Raw genomic sequence first — 13,462 nt, forward strand, 5'->3', positions numbered from 1 at the left:
TTTTTTTTTTAAAGATTTTATTTATTTGAGAGAGAGCAAGAGAGAGAGCAAGAGAGCACATGACAGGGAGGAGGGTCAGAGGGAGAAGCAGACTCCCTGCCGAGCAGGGAGCCCGATGCGGGACTCGGTCCCGGGACTCCAGGATCATGACCTGAGCCGAAGGCAGTCGCTTAACCGACTGAGCCACCCAGGCGCCCCGACTTCAGAGATTTAAATACAAAAAAGGAAACTACGTAAAAACTAGAAGACCTCCCCCACCCCGCCCGCTGAACACCCCCACCTCCTCAACCCTCTCACCGGCATTTTGAGCTGAGGGCCATTGCCTGAGCTCTAGCCTCCTTCCCACTCCAGCCCCACTCCATCCCTCCTCAGATGCCCACGTGCGTCCCTCTCATTACCTTTACAGGGTGTGTGTGGCCTTCTATCTAAAGTTGCACCTCCTACATCCTGCTTTATTTTTCTCCAGAGCCGTTATCTTCCAACATACTACATATTTTGCTCACTTAACTTGTCAGGGGTCTGCTTCCCTGTCCTAGAACAACTTCCTGAAGGATGGGACTTTTGTCCATTTTGTTCAGTGCTGGATCCTTAGTGTTTAGAGCAGGTGCTCAATGACTTTTTGCTGAGGGTGAGAGTGATGAGAGGAGTTTCAGGGGGACCTAGGGTGGGGTCCAGAGCACCCTGTTCTCTTGGCTTTGATGGATGAAAGGACAGGTCCCAGGCAGTTGGGAAGGACAGAAATGCCTGTGAGGAGGACAGCAAGGTGGGTGGAGACAATGGGTTGACACATCCAGGTGATACTCTCTTCCCAAGGTCTCATGGAGGGGAGAATATGAAGCTCCTGACTCCTGTTTGAGGCCCCTTTTCATCTGCACAGCTGCTGCAGGGCACCCTGGGCCTGGACCCAGCGCAGCCGCCACTGGGGCAGGGACAGGCCCTGGCAGAGCTCCTCAGACAGGGCGGCTTGGCCTGGCTGCTCCCACCTGGGGAAGGGAAGCGTCACAGGAAGGCTTGGACCTCTAGACACTCGGCCTCCCCGCCAACACCATGGCCTGCTTGTCACCAGCTGCCCTCCCTCCGCCGCCCGAGTTCTCCCCGGTCCACCCAGCTCAGCACCCTGCCCCGCCATCATATGCCCCCTCACCAGTCCTCCACAACCCCCTGTAGCTTGGGGATTCGCTCCAGTGCTTTTTTCAGCAGGTTCTCCAGCTGCTTCAGAGCCTGCCCCAGATTGTCCTTCTGCTCCTTCTCCCAGGATGCCCGGATCTGCAGCAGCTCTGCAGGTGGGAAACCCAGGAGGCAGTGTTGAGTCCTCAGGCTCCCTGGTGCCTCATGGCCAGTAAGTCCCCAAGTCTCCGGTCACCTCGTCGTGACCTCAGCATCTCTCCCAAACCTCTCCCTCCTCCCAGGTCTTCATCTCGGGGGCAAGCCCACCATCCCCCAGGCCTCAGCCTGGACACCTTCCTCCCTCCTCGACAGACTGTCAGTCTCCTTGGCAAATCCTTCCCCTTCTTCCCCTCTTCCCTACTTGTCCCCCAGCCTCCCTCCTAGGCTCCAGGCCTCAGCCTCCCATTCTGGTCCATTCTCTACATGGCAGCCAGAGTGATCTTTCTAAAGCATAAACCTGATCCTTTCTCTCTCCTACATGGAACCCTCCAAGGCTCCCCAGTGCCCCCAAGACAGAGTCTGAGCTCCTCAGCCTAGTACTTGAAAGTTTGCGTTATGTGGCCTCTGCTTACTACCAAAACCTCGCCTATCCCTCTGGGCCCACCCAAGACACCATCTTTCCTCCTGGAAGCCCTTCCCAGTGTTCCCCACCCCAAGGCTTCCTCTTCAGACTGCTACAGCCCTTCACTCCAGCAGTGTTTCCCCCTGGAGACATGACTGGGTCTAGTCCCTCTCCACAGGCCCCAAACAGGTCCATCTCAGAGCAAGTACAGATCAGCAGTGCAGTCAGAGCCCCTGGGCCTGAATCCTGGCTCCATTCCATCCTTGCCTCTGACCTCAGGCATGACACTTGCCCTTTCTGCAGCCACTCCTGCAGTCGGGTGTAACACGGGGCAGGAGGCAGACTGGGGCATGCTGGAGTGGGACCTACAAGGCTTGCTGACAGGTTGAAGGTCGGGGGCGGGGGTGGCAGTTAGGGTGCTGGGAGGAAATAAGAATGACTCCTGGCTGGCCGGCCTTAGTAAGGAGAGTGGGGTCATTTATTGAGGGAAGGAAACGAGGCTAAAGAAAAACAAACCTGCTTTTCAGAACAGAGGGAACTATGTTCTGTTACATGTTAAAGCCCAAGATGCCCATGAGGTGGGATGATGCTGTGTCATGTCTTGGGCTGTTTCCACACATAGCTCCCTGCACATTGGAGAGGGGAAGGCAGGAGCCGAAAACTCAAAGGCTCAAAAATGGTCTCTTCCTGCTTTGCTGATGGCGCCCCGAGTCATTTCTCATCAATACACCTCTCCTACCTATTTATCCTTTGATTCTGGGCTCTTTGCTTCTGCCACTGGGATCCCTGGGGATGGGCAGCTCCGGCCTCTCTCCCCATTGAGCTCTCGGGGCCAGTGGCTGGTAGGTGCCCAGCAAGTCCTTCCTGAGGGAATCTAGCAATGAACAACTTTGCTGAGTTTCAGCTTCTTCATCTGTAAGTTGGGTCTTAATAATCCCTACCTTGGGGGGCACCTGGGTGGCTTAGTCGGTTAAGCATCTGGCTCTTGATTTTGGTTCAGGGCATGATCTGAGGGCTGTGAGGCTGAGCCCCGTGTTGGCCTCTGTGCTGGGCATGGAGCCTGCTTAAGATTCTTTCTCTCCCCCTCTCCTCCTCCCTGCTCCTCCCTCTCTCTCAAAAACAACAACAACAACAACAACAACAAAACGTCCTACCCTCATCGTAAGGACTGAAAGAGACTGCACACGTGCAGGCAAAATGATCGTAATCACACCAGAGACACTTAGTGCTTATTGAATGCTGTGCGTTGTTCAGTGCCCTGTTTGGGTAACCGGACTGAGTCTTCCCAGCAACTCTGTAAGGTACTATGATTATGCTTACACCACTGAGGAGGAAACGGAGGCACTGGGAGATCGTAAAGCAGGGAAGAGGTAGGGCTGAGAGGAGTTTAACTCCACAGCCTAGCTTGCCTTTTTAAAAAAATGAATTAATTTGTTTGACGGAGAGAGACAGCAAGAGAGGGAACACAAGCAGGGGGAGTGGGAGAGGGAGAAGCAGGCCTCCCGCGGAGCAGGGAGCCCTGTGTGGGACTCGATCCCAGGACCCTGGGATCATGACCTGAGCTGAAGGCAGATGCTTAACGACTGACCACCCAGGTGCCCCACAGCCTAGCTTTTAACTACTCACATATCCTACTGGATGGTGATATGTGAGTACTTGGCAATTTAATGGGCAGGATCACCTGGTTAGGAGTACAGACACATGTCAGACTGCCAGATTAAAGGTCAGATTTAAATCCTAGCCCTCCTACCTGGGCAGCCAGCAAGGCCTCCCATCTTAGTTCCTGCCTCTGTAAAAGGGACAAATGGCAGCACTAACCCCATGGGGCTGCTGTGCAGATGAAACCAGTGAGCATGCTTAAAGCACTAGGTGCACAGTAGGCACTGTGCCAGCAATGGGCGTTTGGGATTTTTTTCTGGAGGCTGATGGCCCTGGGAATGGGCAGGGATGCCGGCTGTGAAGGCAGGGCAGGCCTTACCTTGGGTGGATGGTCCTGGTGGCAGGCTGGTCTTCACGTGGCGCAGATCCCAGCACCGGAGACTCCGCTGGTCCTGGAGGAATAGAAGGTCCTGACGAAGAGAGGCGGCCTTTGGGAGGAGCAGTTCCGGAGCCTGGAGGGAGGGGGAAGGATGGTCACTTTGGGCAGGAGGAGGGGTGGGAAGACAGGTCCTAGGGGACAGGCACTCACCTTTCCTGCAGGCAGCCCCAGTGTGTGGCTCAGCACTATGAGGCTGGAGCCCCTCGGGGATGCAGGATGCAGCTGGTGGATGGATGGCAGGACCGTAGGCAGGGGCTGCAATCTGGAGGGATAGTCCAGGTTGGGTGGGGTACTTGGAGGGAGGCTTGGATTCCAGAGGTTCTGGGGGCTTAGAGGTGGCCTCAGGAGGCCCAGGAACTTGGAGGTGGGTCTGGGGACCAGGATTCCAGAGTGGGACTGAGACCTGAGGGTGAGGTCTGGCAGCTTGGGAACATTGGAGGCCTGGGATTATTTTTTTGGCGTGGAATCAGGGAGTGATAGTCACCCATGGGAGGGGACTTAGGGGGTGGCTCCAGTCTTACCCTCCGGGGCTGTGCCGAAGCAGGGTGCCCAACAGAAGGTGGGGCAGATGCCGGGCTTCCTCCTCTAGACAGCGAAGCAGCTCCTGGCTCTCTGGTGCCACCGCCTCAGATGTGGGGACCAGTTTTCGCTGAACCAGAGCCAGCACCTGTGGGGGAGGAAAGGGGTGGGAGGGGCAGCCTGGAGCCAACTGGCCCCATCTCTAGGAGCCCCAGCCCTACCCAAACCTTGCCCCAACTTCTCTCTCACCTCTGCAGGGCTCCGGCACAGGCGTGTCTTGCTGGCTGAGTTGCCCTTGATGAGAAGGCGGACCTGTTCCTGTGTCTCCTCCTGGGCAACCATGAGGCCACCGAGATGGGCGCCTTTTACTTCCCACCTCCCACCTCCCACCTCCCACCTCCCAGCCTCTGGCCCTGCCCTCCCCTTTGTACAGGTCCTGCTTCCTCTTGGGAGACTCACCCTGGGCCTCTCCTCACCACCAGAGGCCCAGTTTTAGATCTTAAGGCTCCCAGCCTCTCTCTGGCCCTCCATCAGGCACTGCCACTTCCCCCAAGGCCGGCCTCTCACCACCAGCTGGCGCCAGTGCAGGATCCGTTGCTGTTTGGCCTGTAGCTCCTGCAGCATAAGCTGCCGCTGCCCAGCCACCTCCTCTAGCTCCTGGCTCTGGGCACGTAGGGCCTTGAGCTCTGCCCACAGGCCACAGCCCCGGAGCCCCAGCATCAAGGCCTGCCTGGGGCACAGCAGAAGAGAACCAGGGAGAGGAAGATGACTAAGACTCCTAGCGGAGGAGGGAGATCAGATCTGTAAGGATGCACAAGGAGCCACAAACACAGGGGGACAAACCAGGAGAGCGGGGAGGCAGAGCTGGGAGCCACAGGGGCAGAAGAAGTCTAGTATTCTGAGACCTCTGGGAAAGAGATGGCCTAGAGGCCTCTGGTGAGGGAGCCCCCTCACCTCTCACTGGATCCCGGCGCACATTTCTTCACCTCCTCCATCAGGCCTTGGAGGCGCTGGGTCAGGATTTGATGCTCCTTCAGAAGGGGGCCCCGCTGGGCAACCAGCACACCCACGGCCCTCCAGCCCTCCTGGGGCAGGAGTACAAAGTCAGGGTGGGCATCATCCCTGGGGGGGAGGGGATCAAGCAGGCCTCGGGATGGGAAGGGGATGAGGGGATGGAGTCCTGGAAAGGATGCCTGGGGGTCACCTGGATGAGATGCACCATGGATGGCAGGGCCTGGCTGGAGTCTGACTGGTCTGGTGCCTGGGACCTGGGGGTGGGGTAAAACCGCTGAGGGAGGAGCCCTCTCCCCTTGCCTGGGCTCTTGGGGGTGGCCAATGTCAGCCCACCTGCCAGAATGGTCACTGGGTTTCAGTTCCACTCCCATTAGCAGGTGCGCCTGGTCCTGAGTCTGTTCCGGCTTACCCATCCACCTGCCCCGCCCCGCCCTTAGGAGCACTCCACTCCATACCTGGCTATCTCCGTATCTCGGAGCCCATCCGGACTGCACAGGGACCGAATCTCTGCCTCCCGCTCTGCAGCCAAGTGCTCCAAGGAGGCCAGGACGTGGCCCGGAGGGTGGTTTGTCAGCAGTGTCTGGTGGGGGGAAGGGTGAAGCAGGGCCAGATGGGGGGCAGTGCTCTGAGCTGGGATCCATGGTGATGAGGTAGGGATCAAGAGTTAGGTCCTGGCACCCTGAGGTTTGCTCATGGGGCAGAAGGTGTGGTCCCCCTCACCTCCACTGAGCTAAGCCAGTGCTGGTAGGAAGGTCCAAAGTAGTCATCTCGAGGGGTTCTGTGGGGTTGGGGAAGGGGACAGAGACTGTTACAAGACACATCAACTCTCCCTCTACTGATCACCACTACCCTATAAGGTGGGGGGCTATCACTGTCCCCATTTCAAGGATGAGGAAACCAAGTCTATCTATGCCTGCTAGACTTCAGTTCCCCGCTTACACCAACTAGCTGGCCTTAGAGCCTTTCACACGTGCTCTTTGTCTAGAATACTGTCTTAACCTTTCACCCTGGCTAAGCCTCCTCACCGGGGAACCTGTCCTCCCTGACTCCTTAGGTGAGGAAGGTGTCTCCTCTGAGTACCTGGAGTCTCTCAGACTTCCCCACCCCCAACAGCCCTAACCACCCTGGTTGCCACTGTCTGTGGTAGATTTGTCTCTTCCTTGTCCTAGCCTGGGAGCCCTGTCTGGGTAAGGCCTGGGGCTGACGTGGTCCAGAGGCTGAGTGTCTGAGGAATTAACAGAAAGTAACTCCCCCCTCAAAGCCCAGGTTCTTGGCAGGGTCTGTGGAGCTTGGATGACACTCACGGGATGCTGCCTCCCTTGGCCTGAGGAATTAGGAGTTTCTGCAAGAACTGGGTCCGGAGGGTGCAGGCTGTTCGGACATCACCCTGCGAAGAAGAGGATGGGGCATGAAGGGAACCCATGGGTCCACCTGATCTGACTCCCCACTCCTTTCCCCATAGCCCAGGACTCTTACCAGGACCACAGGCTCCAGGCCCAGGGCTGCTGATGTCAAGGGTCCAAAGGTTATATCTACTTTGGCCTTCCTGGAGAGAGAAGCAGAGTTGGGGTGGGAGTCCCTGGGAAAAGGGAGCTAGAACAGATGTCTGTGTCTCCTCCTGCTACAAGGCTAGTCACTGAGCCTGGATCTCAGGGGCCACCTCTAAAATCAGGCCACTGACATTTCCTGGCTGTATTAGCTTCCTCACTGGCCTCTGCTCTTTGCCCCTGCAGTCTGTTTTCCATCTAGTAGTCAATGATCCTGTTAAAACCTCAGACAGATCATGTCACCTTGCTGCCTAAAACCCTCGAAAACAATGTGATGTTTTCCCATCACACTCAGAATAGTAACAATGGGTATTAGGTATCCTCTAAGCACGCTGCATGATTTAACTCAATTATCATACCTACCCTATAAAGGAGGTTTAATATTATCCCCATTCCATAGAGCTTACGCACTGAGGCACAAAGAAGCCAAGTAGTTTGCCCACGGTCACAGAGCTGTAAGTGGCCAGGCTAAGGCATGAACCCAGGCTTTGAGTAAAATTCTGACGCCTCCATGGCACTCTGTCCACCTCTCTGACGTCACCTCCTCGTGCCCTCCCTTTTGCCTGTGTAACTGAAGCTAAACTGGCCTCCTGGCTGTTCTTCCCATATGCCAAACTCGGCACCTCTGCTCTTGCTATCCCTCACCATGGAGATTCCTCCCCCAACTCAAATGTTACCTCCTCAGAGAGGCCTTCTCTGACCATCCTCCCTGGAGTAGCATCTCCTTCGCCCTTACTATCATATCACCTTTTTATCATAGCACTTATCTCTCCCTGCAATTATACTAGTTTATCATCTGGCTCCTCTGCATCAGAGTGTAAAAGCTCCAGGAGGGCAGGGACTTGTCCCTTATTTACTGTTCTTTCCCCAGAACATACCCTAGACATACAGTTGGCACCATTCTAAGCACTGGATATATAAGTGGCTGAGATGAGAAAACTTTCTGACCTCACAGACTTTAAATCCTAAGGAGTGGAGCTCAGAATTTTGGAACCCAAGAAGGGTCAGGGTGGAGCACTGAGGTCTCTAAGAAAAATGTCTGCCCGCCCTGCCTGGTGAAGGCTGGTCCCTGGGCACCTGAGGCCCACCTCTCTATGTCCTGCAGACGCCTCAGCTGATTCTGCAGCTGCTGCATGGGATCTTGCAGCCCACGCTGCTGTCTTCGCATGGCCCCAGCTTGGGCCCGGAGGAGGAGAGCACGGCGCTGGGTGTCTTGAATGCTCTGAAGGGCTTGCTCCAGGGCTATGTCTGGAGGAGAAACACGTGGCTATCAGCCATTCCCCTACCCCCACTCTGTTGCTCATCTTCCCAGCCCCATAAGTCACCCTGAGCCTCGGTCTCTTGCTCCATCAGCTCCAGACTCTGGTCTAACTCCTGGATCTCTGCCCGCAGGCGAGCAACAGTGGCTTCCAGCTCCAGCTTCCGACGGGCCTGGCGAGATCAGGTACAGAGTCAGATACATGGCCTGGCTTGGGTCTTGGCCTGGCCTGGCCTGGCCTGACTGCTCTTTGTGGAGCACTGGTCTCCTTGCCTGCACAGGTAGATGACAGAGGGTTTATCGTAAGCAGTTTCTGTGTCTGATTCTCTAGGCCTAGAAGAACACTAGGGTACCATCTGGCCTCCTCCTTCCTCCTGGGATTGCCTCCCCTATCCTCCTAAATTGTTTCCTGTCTCTGACTGATGACACTACACCTCTGCCCCAGTTCTCACCTCCCCACTAAGCCCCACATCTAGGGGTCCCAAGGTCTTCTGGAAGCCTCCCCCTAGATGTCACCAGGGCCCCCTGCACATAATAGGTCCTACAATGGCCTCAGTCTATCTCCCAAACCAGTCTCTTCTCCCATCTCCCCTCATCAGGTTGGATGCCTCATATCCATGTCCCCTCAACACCCAGCTCATGCCTGTCTCCCCTGGACTGTAAGCCCTGTGAGTGTGGGGATCAGGGCTGTCTTGTGACCCAGTGTCCCCAGCATCCCATAGCACAAGGCTGGGCCTAGAGCAGAAATCTACAAGTCCTCTTTTTGGATGAAAGAAAATCTTGTAACACATGCTTCTCACCTCTGGACTGTCCTGGTGGCCATACCTGAGGAAACGACAGGGGATGACAGGGACTGTCAGAGTTAGGGGATGACAGGGACTTCCAGGGGGATGACAGGAGGTGTGAGGCTGTGGGTGAAAACACAGCTGGATGGGACTAGGGGAAATAGGAAGGAAGAGCTTTTAGAACCAGTTACCAGAGTAGGTTTCCCCGGATCTTCTTGACACTCCTACAGTGGAGAGGCAGAAAGAAGAGGTGTTACTGTGGGGCTTGCCTGTGTCCCCTCCCGTCACAGCCTCCCTCATGTGGCTAACCTCTGGCTGTGCACATGCCGCAAAACATAGGCCCAGATGTCGGCCCCCTGGCCCAGACACAGTCTGTGGGGAGAGTGTGTAAAGGTATGCCTTGGGTATCACACAGGGTGGATCATCCTTATTCGCAGGGTGTTCGTGGTGGGTAAAGTCTTCACCAGGGAATTCTCACTTCTGGGGGGAAAGAGGGTCCCTACTCTCTGGGGTGAGATATTCCCTCCTGGGGAGTTCTCGGTCACTGAATTGTGGGTTTCTCACTGGGTGTAGGGATATTCTCATTCCCTGGTGGGGTGATTCCTTTCTCCTGGGAGAGGGCTATCTCTAGTCACTTCCAGAGGAGGGGTGGGAAGTATACTGCCAGGAAGTGCTCTCATTACCAGATGTGGGTCATCACTCCTCTAGATTCAACCTCCGACGGGGTGGTCTTTGGTGACTCGCGTCTCTGCACTGGTTAGGGTGGGTGGGGGTGGTAGGGTGTTGCAGAGACAGTCTCACTCCAAAGATCTTACTTCCACACAGGAAGGGGGCTTCGTTAACTCTCAGAGGATCCTCACTGGTGCCTCGGCCGGCCCTCACTCTGGGCGGTCTCACGGGGTAGGGGGTGGGAGTGTGGGGGTCACCGCCCAGGGTGGGGGGGTCTTCACTCAACCCCGGATCCTCCTCCTGGATATACTACTGGGTGTATGTGGGGGGCCGCCCTTAAGGGTCATTCTCACTGAGGCAGAGGAAGGCGGGTCTTCAGTGAGGGGTGGGGTTCTCACCCCCGGAGACTATCTCCAGGGTTGGGAGTGCTTACACTTAGAGCGTCCCTCACCTGCGCAGCGTCGACTCCGGGGCTTGGGCTGCGACGGGCGCCCCCATCTCTTCCGTCGCCCAGCAACCCAGTTCCCGCGCTTCCTGCATTAACTCCATGATAACGCGGAGCGGCTTCCCGCACCCTCTTCAAGTGTGGCGCCCGCCTCTGACGTCACGAGCGCGCCGGCAGTGACGCCATCGCTTGCCAGGCGGACTGGGGCCTCGCGGTTCCTTAGCGCCGCTGAGCCGCCCAGTGTCTCTCGCTCTTCCGGGGTGGGTCTCTTTGAGTGAAGAGGAAAGGCGTGTGGAGAAACGGTGAGGCCCGTTCGCTTTCCTCGTCCTCCCGCTCACCACCAAGTGTCCCCTAAGAGGCAGAAGGTCCCAAATGCGTCCCTTGATTTTCTTGACAAAATGGGACTTTCATCCTAGGAAGCCACGTACGGAGATGCCAGACTTACTGCTCTTTGATTTCAGAAACAGGGTGTTTCAGGCCTGAGTGAGGGAGAGGGGGCCGATAGCATGACCCTGATATCTCCCCGGCATGCATTCTTCCAAGGATTCGTTCGTCTTTACCATTCCATAGCATTCGTGATCCGACCCTACCCCGGGGACACCGCGGTGGACGAGACAGCCCCCCCAGTCTCCATGCTACGGAGCTCAGGTTCAGTGGGGGACTTAGACACATCACCATCATCAGGTAGGGATGGTAGAAAATACGCAGCAGGAGCGGGTTAGTTTGGGACACAGGGAATGTGAGGGGTCTGTGGGCTGCCCCAGAAAGCACTGGATGCTGGGCCAGGAATTGTGGAGAGCCCACTCAGCCTCAGACAGGGCCCTGAGAGATGGCAACATTCAGGGACATTTCACTGAACATGCTTGCCTAGGTCACCATGCTGTCCTCAGTGTCTAGTTCAAAGCCTGACTCTAAGTAGTTAGTCAAAAAAACACATGATGGGAGAAGTGGTGGGTGAGAATAAAACTGGGGACTGAGGGAGGGGGGTGGAGCAGGATGAGGTATGCGGGTGGAGGGCAATGGTGGGCCATATAGGGCTGTGGAGCCGAGAGGAGACAACTGAGTGAGTGGGTCAGGAGATTGATTGGCTGTAGGGGCGGGGCGTCCAGCCTGAGGTCCAGGGCTCTGCGCTGGGGATTAGGTGGAACAGACCTTGAAATGTGGATGTGAGAAAAGGGACAATTTTGGGGGAGATGCTGATAACAATGTGGGGCCCTGTGGGTGTGAGGAGTCAAAGGGACATCCAAGGGTTGGCTGAGTCTCTGGCCCAGGGACAAAGGGACCATGGGATCACCATTAAGATACCAAATTTGGGGGAGAAGCTGAGTCCAGCTTCAAGTGTTTCATAAGGGCTGAGAAGCAGAAGAGGGTGCCAAGGGCTGATGTAATCCAGGTGGGTTTCCTGGAAGAAAGAGCAGCTGGTACTCCACAGTGCCTAATTCTCAAAAGGTGCCATTTCGCTCAAACATTGCTATCCTTCTGCCTTTTGTGCGGTGTTTTGCTATTAAAAAACAAAATCAATTAGACAGCATGTCTGCCATTGGGCTTTGAGCCTTTCAAGGGGCTTTAAAAAGTACTGGCTGTTAAGAGAATGAAAAGACAAATCACGGACTGGCAGAAATATTTGCAAAACACATACCTGATGATGGACTTGTATGTAAAATATACAAAGAACTCTTAAAACCCAACCATAAGAAAACAAAGAATCTACTTAAAAATGGACAAAACTTATGAACAGATATCTCACTGAAGAAGATGTACAGGTGGCAAATAAGCATGAAAAGTTGCTAACCATCATGTCATTAGGGAATTGCAAATTCAAACAACAATGGTATGTCTCAACACACCTATTAGAATGTCCAAAATCCAAAAAAAATGACACCAAATGCTGTTGAGGCTGTGGAACAACAGGAACTCTCCTTCTTTGCTGGTGGGAATGCAAAATGATACAGCTGCTTTGGAAGACAATCTGAAAAGGCGATAGACTCTATGATCACAAATATATGGCATTCTAGAAAAGGCCGAACTATAGAGACCAGTAAAAAGATCCGTGGTTGCCAGAGGATCATGAGGTGGGGGACAGGGATGGAAAGGTGAAACTATTTTGTATGATGCTGTAATGGTGGATACATCACATTATGCATTTATAAAAAGCCAGAGAACTGTACAACACAGAGTGAGCCTTAATGTAAAGTATGGCTTCTAGATAGTAATAATGTTTCACTGTTGGCCATCAGTTGTAACAAAGGTACCATACTCCTGCAAGGTGGTAATAATAGGGGAAAATGTGTGTGGAAGGACAGGAAGTATATGGGAATTTTCTTTACTTTTTGTGTAACTTGCTGTAAGCATTAAGCTGTTCATGAAAAATAAAGTCTATTAAAAAATAATGGTTGAAAGTTGGAATATTATTTAATGAAACATCTATAACCATAACCTAATGACAACTAATCAGATGCACCTTGACTGAAGCTATAACATAAAAGGATTCTTGGGGCGCCTGCATGGCTCAGTCGTTAAGCGTCTGCCTTCGGCTCAGGTCATGGTCCCAGGGTCCTGGGATCGAGCCCCACATCGGGCTCTCTGTTCGGTGTGAAGCCTGCTTCTCCCTCCCCGACTCCCCCTGCTTGTGTTCCCTCTCTTGCTGTGTCTCTCTCTGTCAAATAAATAAATAAAATCTTAAAAAAAAAAAATAAAAGGATCTGTATGTTTTGGAAGAAAGGCTAAAGCCAAATAAGAGATGGCTACTACCAGTTGTCCCTCCAACTCTAAAAAAAAAAAAAAAAAAAAAAAGGCCACGCAGAGGTTATTAGACACATGCATTCAAGGTGCCTCTGCTTTCCCCAGCAGCCACTGACGGATCTTCTCACCACTCTCCTCCAGTCTCTGTGCTGTGGCTTTGTAATGTATCAGCTTGAGCAGGCTGAATGAACTGTAGCTTAGAATTACCTTCTCCATGTGCTTTCAGTTAGGATGCACCAATAGAGATTCTCGGGCAGGATTTGGAGGCAGAGGTGAAACAGCTGCCATTTTGTAGATCACACAGGCTGTCGCTGGCTGGCTGCTGGCTTATCAGGTTTGCATCAGGGCAGGGGCAGCAGCGGGCCAGCAACTGTTCCACCTGTTCCTGCATCTTTGTCTCAACTGCTCCAACTCCTGGACCGGGTGTGTCTTTGGCTCCATGATGAAGGATGCCAGCTTCTCCCTTGGACGCTCTTACCACCAAGGGCAGAGGCCAGCTTGTACCAGCTTGTCCTAGCTTCACCCCACTTTATATCTGTCTTCCCTTCCGAACTGCCTGCCCTGTGCACTTCGAGTGCCAGCATCAGACACTGAGACCACAATGTTGGGAACCGCTTCCTAACTCCAACTGCATAAGGTTAAATCCCAGTTCATCTGTCTGTCTATCTAATCTATCTATCTATCTATCTATCTATCTATCTATCTATCTATCTATC

At 54.2% G+C, this 13,462-nt stretch overlaps 2 protein-coding genes across 3 annotated transcripts in view; one reads left to right on the forward strand and one right to left on the reverse strand.

Moving 5' to 3' along the window:
• Nucleotides 1-4: 4 nt before the first annotated feature.
• HAUS5 (HAUS augmin like complex subunit 5) lies at nucleotides 5-10,172 on the reverse strand. Its single transcript, XM_025854463.2, has 19 exons — nucleotides 10,011-10,172; nucleotides 9,200-9,262; nucleotides 9,082-9,114; nucleotides 8,906-8,930; nucleotides 8,173-8,278; nucleotides 7,936-8,095; nucleotides 6,777-6,846; nucleotides 6,605-6,687; nucleotides 6,021-6,078; nucleotides 5,756-5,880; nucleotides 5,491-5,554; nucleotides 5,241-5,371; nucleotides 4,854-5,016; nucleotides 4,536-4,616; nucleotides 4,289-4,434; nucleotides 3,918-4,029; nucleotides 3,708-3,840; nucleotides 1,145-1,277; nucleotides 5-983 (listed from the first exon to the last, which is right to left on the reverse strand). Exons 1-19 carry the CDS (start codon nucleotides 10,106-10,108, stop codon nucleotides 866-868), a joined length of 1,902 nt encoding a protein of 633 aa, XP_025710248.1. The 5' UTR covers nucleotides 10,109-10,172; the 3' UTR covers nucleotides 5-865.
• Nucleotides 10,173-10,252: 80 nt separating this feature from the next.
• Nucleotides 10,253-13,462, forward strand: part of ATP4A (ATPase H+/K+ transporting subunit alpha) — a 71,754-nt gene continuing 68,544 nt past the window's right edge. For both annotated transcript variants that reach the window (XM_073885191.1, XM_073885192.1), the window contains exon 1: nucleotides 10,253-10,306. The gene's annotated coding sequence lies outside the window, so the exon portion shown is untranslated. The remainder of the gene's footprint in view (nucleotides 10,307-13,462) is intronic.

Source organism: Callorhinus ursinus, unplaced genomic scaffold (assembly GCF_003265705.2).
Source record: "Callorhinus ursinus isolate GAN/ISIS: 27379988/994484 unplaced genomic scaffold, GSC_fseal_2.0 scaffold61, whole genome shotgun sequence".
In the NCBI taxonomy this organism is placed as follows: Eukaryota; Metazoa; Chordata; class Mammalia; order Carnivora; family Otariidae; genus Callorhinus; species Callorhinus ursinus.